At 39.1% G+C, this 9,250-nt stretch overlaps 1 protein-coding gene across 1 annotated transcript; it reads right to left on the bottom strand.

The window, feature by feature from the left end:
* Positions 1–2,957: 2,957 nt before the first annotated feature.
* LOC306701040 (uncharacterized protein) lies at positions 2,958–8,142 on the bottom strand. The gene is made up of 4 exons (XM_079166264.1): positions 8,059–8,142; positions 5,605–5,806; positions 4,415–4,741; positions 2,958–3,977 (listed from the first exon to the last, which is right to left on the bottom strand). Exons 2-4 carry the CDS (start codon positions 5,670–5,672, stop codon positions 3,839–3,841), a joined length of 534 nt encoding a protein of 177 aa, XP_079022390.1. The 5' UTR covers positions 5,673–5,806; positions 8,059–8,142; the 3' UTR covers positions 2,958–3,838.
* Between the last annotated feature and the right edge of the window lie 1,108 nt (positions 8,143–9,250).

Genomic DNA, 9,250 nt, shown 5'->3' with positions numbered 1-9,250 from the left:
TTTCTAATTTAATCATTTTTCTTAAATACACTACATGTATTGTAATTTATAAAAATATTTTTCACATTATCTTATTTTCTCATTGCACAGCTACTGTGTTCCTCAGTTGCTCTGCTTCCAGTGCAGCTTGTTTTAAGTAGAGCTTTTATCCAATCAGATTTCACCTCTGTGTCTTATACGTAAGAAGAGAGGCCCCAGGCCTGCAGACTCCTTTTGCAGTTTAAGTGAATCGGGACGATATTGTTGATTGTCATAGTCTTCAACCAATCAGATCTTCAGTTTTACATGTTGGGCGTATTTTTTGATGTGCCAGAGCCTGCTAGCTGGCCTACATCTACGTCATAATTACGTGCAGCTCAGTTTTCAGGAGCTGTGATTGGTCAGTGGGCGAGCACGTGACTATTGTGAAACGAAACTTACAGCAGAGGCTTAGTCGGAGTAGTAAGAGTTCAAATTGAAAGATATGGAAGAAATTATATTTTTTGCATTTTGTTTAGTGTAGATTTTTTCTTTTTTTACCTAGCTTTGTTTTTTTAACACTCAATGGCTGAAGTTGGAGGAGAAACGGATTTGTGAGTTGGGATTTAACTGGGATGAAACTCTTTGTCAACAAAGAAAGGAGGATGTGATCAGCATTTGGTAGTCAACTTTTTTTTACATTTAATATCTGAATGGCCCTTGAGTGTGTAGCAAAATGCGTGTTGCTGCCGTTGTTTTCCCATTAACTAGTTAGTGTAGCCTCCCAGAACACTTTGGGAGCCTCAGCTGTTTTTTGTTCCGGTTCATAGGTCACACTGCCCATTGTCTCCTGGTGAGCGCAGAAAACATTATATTTCCCACAATTTAAGCTTCTGCATTTTACAAATGCACAAGTATTATTAAAATGTATTGTTCGGTTTGTAAGCCTCGTACCGAACGGTTTAATTAATACAAATACGTAGTTAGAGCCCTAGAAACGAATAACCCTAGCTGTGGCGCCATCATCAGGTATAAAATGCACAGCCCGCCACTGCATATGATATATTAGCAGAGCTTCAAAATCAAAGTCAACCAAGTTAGTAAATCACAACAATACTGAACACCACACTCTAAACAATTAAAAAAATAACGGTAACTTACTGGCAGCAGGGACGCCAGTAATTTACATTTTTTTTATGGTAAACCAAACGTAATTTTACTTTTACGGTATCTCCAACATATACTGGATTACGGTATGTGATAGTAGGATAACTGGGTTTTACGGTGATTTTAAGGTATATGCCAGAATGTTACTGTTTATTTACAAAGGGTAATACAACCCCCACCAGAGATGAGTCCAATGAGGGTGGTGTTGATGGTGCTGATGGTCCGGGAGGCTGAGACATGTTTTCCCAGCTTCACGTTTTGCTTTCTGTCAGACAGGATGTCTGTGATCCACTTGCAGGTGGAGTCGGGCACGTGTAGCTGGGAGAGCTTGTCATGCAGCAGAGACGGGATGATGGTGTTAAAGGCAGAGCTGAAGTCCACAACAGGATCCTGGCGTAGGTTCCTGAGGAGTCCAGATGCTGAAGGATGAGGTGAAGGGCCATGTTGACTGCGTCGTCTACAGACCTGTTGGCTCTGTAGGTGAACTGCAGGGGGTCCAGGAGTGGGTCAGTGAGTTTTTTTAAGTGGGACAGGACAAGGTGCTAAAAGGACTTCATAACCACAGAGGTCAGGTCGACAATGATGAGGCAAAAACGAGGCCAGGAACAAATAGGCAGAGATCACAAAAAACAGGAAATTGCTGGAACACTTGACAGAGAGGACAAAGACTAACTAGCACAGAAACAGGGGATCACAGGGATTAAATACACTGGGGAGGTGTGTGGGATTACACACATGTGGATCCAATCAGGGGCGGGGCAGACCATAACAAAGGCGGAGAACACACATAGGCAGAAAGTGAAGACCCTGAAACGAGAAGAGAGGTAAGTAACACAAATGAAAACAAGAAATACTGAAATGTCAAAAAAGAAGAGACATGACACAAGTATCCTGTTCATGATAAACATTTAATTAAGTTTAATGTCTGCAAAATTAAAACTTGTTTATTAAAAAAGACAATGTAAAATGGAATTTGCTTCCATCCCAAAACTTGTATTAATCATTTACAGTAGTGTTTGTGACACAATTACACAACAGTTACACAATAAGTCACAAGTCAATGTTTTTATTTGATTTTGCGTCTTTGTAAACAAATTATTCATATTTCTCGCACTAACATGCAAAACACTGCAGACCAGTGCAGTGGATTGTCATTTACATTTAATTAATACACTTTTGATAAGTTAGTTTCACTCAAGAGTTTAGTACAATGCTTTGAAACTGAAGCTGTAATTCTGCCAGAAACACACAGATGTTTCATTGTCTGAAAACAATTGAAAACCTGCTCCCAGACAGGATTGTGATAAACCATTTACTGTACGTTTATTCGTTATGCTATGTTCCAATTTTTTCTAAATTAAATTAACAACTAATCAATCACCCAAAAAAATAAAATATACGTTATGAAAAAAATTCAATCCAAGCAAAGAAACAAATTACAGTCCCATGATACAAGAAACAAATGCAGCACTTTGAACTGCAATTTTGTGTGTAAAAGATGCCATATAAAAAGTGTATGATTTTTCTTATTTACCCGCATATTTCCAGACATAAGGCTTGTAGTTTTAACAAAACCATCACCATGTAATGCTCCCATGAGTCTGACCTTTGCTGCATGACATTCCCCTCACTCACTCCCTGCTATGTATTCTGTAATAAAGGCATGGAACACCCCAAAATACTTGCAATAAAACAGTTGTCACTTTTTCACTTATAAAAAAACAATCGTATGCACAAGCTTCAAGGACAGGCCAGTTCTTTGTAATGAAGGAGCATGACACTTTTTGAAGGAGCATGTGTTTTTCTATATTTTGGACAACATTTGAGTTCTAAGGCACAAAGTAAGAGGATATATCAGGCTGTGGATACACAGCCCCAAAAATATATTTTTCTCAATTAACTTTTTTCTATACAGTAAATATACAGTCTAGAATACTTACTCAAAGAATTCACAGTTAATTTACAGCAGTAAATGACCAACTTAAGGAACAAACCATTTTTAATCAAAGTTGGAGCCAAATTGGTTATTTTACATGAAAGATTTAAAAACGCGTATTTTGGTTTAAAATGGGGTAGCTGAAGTCAAGTATTTTTACACAGGCTGGAAACAAGCTTTTAGTCTAAATTTACAAAACCACTGTATTTTAATGCCTTATTGCACAGGAAAAGTGAAGGGTTGTTTTCTCTTCCAAATACTAACCTGGGGGTTTATTTAAAACCTGTCTAATTGTCTGGCTGCTTGTGTTTTTTACCCCATTTACATTGTTTTGAGAAATGTCACTGTGTTCCCAGAGCTCATCAATTAACTTGGTGAGTAAAATGTAATCAATAATAATTGTAAATGAATTATCCTTTAACCTGAACCTTATTCTAATCTTAAAATCTCCCTCCAGTCAAAAATGTGTGTTACTTATTGTTCCTTCATGTGGTTGTTCGAGCTTCACTTTGCAGAATGACGTGTGGGCAGTTTGTTTTCACATTCACCAGCTAAAGTTGCAAATCAGAATTCAAAGCAGAGTATTTGTTTGTGTCTTACATTAGCATAGAGGGGATCCGTAACCAGAACATCTAGTCTTAAGAGTTTTGATGAGGTGAGCAACAGACAAAATGTTCTCACTTTCCAAAAGGCTGATAGTTTGTCAAAATGAGTACACACACACACACACACACACAAACACACACACACACGCACACACACACCTACACACAGAGGCTAATGTATGTTGTCCTCTGGTAGAAGTCCACTCTTTCTTAAAACAGTATTGACATTTGGGATGAGTTGGGTGCTGTACTTCAGCAGTCGGCCATCATAAATCAGCTTGTCTGGTGTCAGCTCGGGTTGTTTAGCAGCTCTGCACAGACAGAAAGCAGAGACATGACAGTTATAAACAAACTGAGCAAGACACTAGCACCCTAGAATCAGCTTCATGTGTTGGTCTAGATTTTTAGATAGGCTAACCGATGCAGCTCTCTGGATATTTTGGGTGTGCGACTATGTGATGTCATTGACATTTCTGTAGAACACTGGTAAAGTTTAGTTTCCTTTTCCACTACAACCTTTTTTTTGTCACAGCTCTGCCCCTTCTCTCCTGTCTTTTTATTTCTCACTCACCTCACTCGCCTATCAACTCATTCAGTGCACCTGTCTGCCTCCCTCATCATCAGCCTAACTCCTTTCACCTGCCTCTGTTCACTAATCAAACTAACTCTTTAAACAAGCAGCAACATGAACCAATGACTTGCAATCACGCACATGATTTGATTAGAAAGTATACAACCATCAGTCTACCTTGTGTGGTACATCCGTGCTATATTCCTGTCAACATAGGAGCAGCCATTTTGTGAGCTCAGCAGTCCGTGGACAGTTGCAGAAAAAACAGCTCGGGGGTTGACAATGCACTTATTGTTTTCGTAGGGGCGGAGGATGGGTTTTTGGTACAGGTGAGCCAGGATGTTCACCCCAGACACATTCTGCCAGCTGATGCAGCAGCTCTGCGTGGGCAGAGTTTGGGAGGTGGGAGGAGGCGTGACGGTGATGGGGAATACATTATTCTCAAACATGTAACACTTGTCAGCACCATATTTCTTTTCCAGCAAAGGCAGCAGCTCCAACCAACTGGTAATAGAATGATGGAAAAAATACACATAAGAAACAGTTTTTACACAAATTTAAAATAAAAAACAGTATATAAACTATTAATAAATGCCTTATAACACACAACACTCTATAATGTAGTAGTTGGAAGCACATATGGATATGTTTAAAATTTTGCATTTGTAAATATTCACAACTCCTACTGTGAGACAAATATAACTGCTATATTAACCTTTTAAACCCTAGGCCTATTTTGAGACCTCTGCTCGAAAATGTCATACCCACACTCTAAGGGGCTTATCTCACTAACTACAAGGTCTATTTGAATAATTTCAGTTTTTACATTTGCAAAAATAAACCGTATATGAACTATTAATAAATGCCACACAACACTCTATAATGTAGTAGTTGGAAGCACATATGGATGTTTAAAATGTTGCATTTGTAAATATTGGCAACTCCTACTGTGAGACATCAATAACTGCTATATTAACATGGATAATCCTGAACAAAGATACTTTGTTTCAAGTTGTAGAAAAATCTACAAACCATTTTATACAACCCTATGAATGAAATGTACATGTGTATAAATGGGTAAAAATGCAATCATATAATTTATTTACTTATGTATATTTATCTTTATCTTATTAACATGAAAAGGTGGCCTAAAGTAATGCTTAATTAAAATTGTACGAAATGTTAAAAACTATTCAGCACTTTTCAGGAGTACGTGATCTGAGACTGTACTTCATGCAGTCAGTGTACTGTGAAAACTTGATGAGGAACTTCATTTGATACCAGGCATCATCTCCTAGGCTAAAGGTTAAATTATCAAAAGACATTCGTCTCATTTCATCTGTCTACTTTCTGAAACAATGTGCTACCTTTTGACTGACTGGGCCAGTATGAGCTCATCCACATCATGCAGGGCCACGTATCTGGATTGGTACATGTTTCTGTAAACACAGTCATTAAGAGCAGGAATCTGCCCAAAGTAGTGGAGGTCACCTGGACCGAGTGAGGGCAGCCATCGTCGAGATACATTCAGAAATCTGGACAAAGACCAAGGAATCACCTCGACAAGACCTAAGAAGGAGACATCAGAAAACACATGTTAGCAGTAACGGGGTTTTAGCTAAGCACCTTTGTTACATCCTGGAATATTACTAAGGGTGAGCTGCATAGTTGATTATTCAACGATTCGATCTAAGGAGACTGACTCGACTGTCAATCTCACAGTCGAAAATGAAGTAATGAAACAAAGGATTCCATTCCGGCTATATGGAGGTGCTGACTGTCCCAATAAATGTAGACTACACAAACGGCTTCTTTTCCCCTGTGCTATGTTGGACTTTTTATTTGCTGTTTACTTTGTTTATCATTACCTCAGTTAACCTGGCAGTATGTTCTTTCTGCCAGTATCATTTGTTAGAATTCATATTTTGTTACATTTGTCAAACTAATTCAACCTTTTTAAAATAAACCACTTCAACAACATTGAGGGCTCGTCTAACTTGAGAACTAAGATATGAGTAGTTCTTAAGTGATGGAGTTTTGTTGGTAAGATATGAATTGGTGACTTGGATGGATTTCCTGTGTGGTGATGTCAGGTCTGGGGAATCCCTTTTTTGTGCTCATTGTGGTTAACAACTTGTGTTTTTTTTTCTTGTTTTGTCTGGTGCTGTCGGGTGAGGGAATCATGTTGTGCGTGTGCAAATGTTTTATTTTCTGCAAAACAGTCAGGAGACAAAGGAAGGTAAGTTTTGACCTCTTTTGCAGAACAAGTGTAGAGCTGACTCCCTGTAGGAATATTGCGTTTCCCTTTTGGGGTGGTTATGAATGCAGTATGGGGTGAAAGTGGTTGCAAGCAGTAGATTTAGGAGCACCTCTGTAGTTTTTGCAGGGTTGCCAGCTTGCTATTCACTTTGTCGTGCTAGTGGGATTTGTTGCAATGACACCTTCCGCGAGTAGCCCTTGAGTACTAGGGGTGAGTTTAGGTAGATCTGGATACACAGTTAGAGGGGATGCTCAGTTTACGGAGTTGCTGTTATGCTTTGTTTGCATACTAGGTCTATACTTTAAGTTATTTTGGTTAACGGGGGATGGTTGTTGTTTGTGCATCGGTCGTCTGTGCGTAATGGCGGAGGTGGACATTCACGCTTCTCCATCAGAGGCGTTTCTAGATCAGTCTACAAGAGATCAGTTGATAAAGATAGCCGATCACTATGAAATAGGTGTTGGTGATATAATATTCAAGGAAAATATTAAGGCTAATGTGAGATCAAATTTGTATGACATGAATATTCTGACAGTCCTTCGCGCCCTGAATATGCCTTAAACTTTGAACAGCAGAAAGAAAAGTTGAGTTTACAGAAGTGTTTGTAATTGGATAGAGTGCAACAGCAAGCATGAATGGAGAAACAGCTAAAGGGTGGTAAAACACATCCTGATTTTGCTCGTGATTTTCTGACTCAGTTTGGTCGATGATGTTCTACGTCAGATGTTTTGATGATTCGTGTCCTTGAGCAATTTTAAAACTCAGTCCCTGAACTGATTGCAATATACATAAGTAAGCACAAAGGGAAGATTGCAGTGGAGGTTGCTGTGTTGGCAGATGATTTTGTTTTGAACCACAGGCGGCAGGATTTCTGCGTTTCTGTCTTTGCTGGTAGTAGATGAAAATGTTCCTGCTGCGGGAACGTATTTCTCTGGGTGCACAGGTGGAAGTTTTCTTGAGGAACAGGGAGCTTATCGTGGTGTTTCTGAAAAAATCTGTAATTTCTGCCATGAAAATGGTCACTGGAAAAGTGTCTGTGCTCAAGTCGTGGAACAGGCACAGCAGAGTGCATGTAAGGCTGGCTGCTTTAGCTGCACCAATTTCCAGTTTGGTTATTGGCAAAGGAATGCTTTATATTAAAAGCACTGAACTGGTGAAACATGTGTTGGCTTTTATTGTGAAGCCACAGGAAACACATTGTTTTGTATTTGTGAGGTTAAAGCTGATAGCGATCATGTAGATATTAGGATGTCTCTAGACTAGAAAACAAGTTACCTCTATTGTAAAAAAAGGGAAGAGTTCTAACTATTGAGGAAACACAAAGCTATCATGGACCTGGAAAACAGGACATGGAACGTTAGAACAGCTTTTCATCCTCCTCCTGGGGAGCTAAAGGAAGGACGTCAATGCAGGGAAAAGGGCGTTTGGCTGCTTTGCTCATACTGTTCATGTAGTGTGGAAAACGGATGGATGGTTAAATACCCCTGCTGCTCCTTGTGCTCTGAAGAGAGACAACACAATCACACATATACAAAACAGAATACTTGTAAAAATATTCCACCTTTGTATGTGTAGTAGTCCAGTATGCGCTGTGTTTCAGGGCTGCTGCTGGTCTTATAGACAACAACTCTGTTCACCCCCAATAACAGCATTGACCGGGCCCTCGCACATTCACGCACGTCGAGGGTACTGGCAGGACCCAACAGAACACACCAGCTTACTGGAGGACAAAATGAGCAGAAACAAAAGGATGACAGCCCTGAAGGCTCTGGAGCACATCCTTGATCACGACAGTGAAATAGAAGAGGATGTGTCTGAAGATGAAGACCATCTTGAGGTCAATTCAGATTATAATGGTGCTGATTATGAACCATCAGATGAGGAAACTGATATACCTGTTCCTCCAAGAGAGACATTCGTGTCAAAAAATTTTGAAAGACAGTGGTCATCCTCACCCAACACATGTCAGCCAAGACTGTCTTATGCAAATATTATAAAGACAGAGCCAACATGTATTTGCACAAAGCACACCGTGACGACATGTCACTTTTGCGCTGTGTAGACACACACACACACACACACACACACACACACACACACACACACACACACACACACCTCGTTCATTGTGCTGATCTCTTGTTAATTTTTGTAAATGTCTATTTCTTAACACTATAAGTAAACATAAGTAAAGTTTACTTTCAATATAAATCCTTCTGACTCATTTGGCTTGATTTTGAGTGAGCGCGTCAATATGACCCTGAACAGCAGAGGTGTCTCATCTCCATTTATCTACATCACCCCATGAAAAAAATAAAGTTTTAAAATAATTTAGAGAAAAATACATGTTATGGTAGACTAATGCAATTTACATCTAGGTTTTTCCAATGTACCTAAAAAATAGTTTGAACATGTATTTTTCATTAAAACGAGTGAGTTATCCTCATTGAACTATGATCTATGGAGGGGGGAATTACTTCATTCCACTAAATACTGATTGAATTGTTAGTAAGGGTGTTGGTGATGAGGTACAAACTATATTTATTAGGATTTTTTGGTTTCTGACAACTTTTGGATGATTTAATTAACATGCACCGGGTCATATTGACCCGCGAACACCATGGCTGTACCTAAGAAACGAACATAACAGGAGGGTTAACCCATTCAGTCCTGTACTGTGCATGTGAGCATAATATAGCAGGTCTCCCTATGATACAGTGTTTGACATTTGTTACAATATTATTCGATATTAC

The sequence above is a fragment of the Pholis gunnellus genome (assembly GCF_910591455.1).
Source record: "Pholis gunnellus genome assembly, chromosome: 9".
Lineage (NCBI taxonomy): Eukaryota > Metazoa > Chordata > Actinopteri > Perciformes > Pholidae > Pholis > Pholis gunnellus.
The sequence above is the reverse complement of the archived record's forward strand: the minus strand, read 5'-3'. Positions and strand labels throughout refer to the sequence as shown.

Bases quoted from the DNA above. Each gene is read 5' to 3' on its own strand.
- LOC306701040 (XM_079166264.1), bottom strand. From the start codon at position 5,672: ATGTACCAATCCAGATACGTGGCCCTGCATGATGTGGATGAGCTCATA. The intron at 4,742-5,604 runs GTAGCACATTGT...TTCTATTACCAG, and splicing joins CTGGCCCAGTCAGTCAAAAG to TTGGTTGGAGCTGCTGCCTT. The intron at 3,978-4,414 runs GTAGACTGATGG...CTGTCTGTGCAG, and splicing joins GCACGGATGTACCACACAAG to AGCTGCTAAACAACCCGAGC.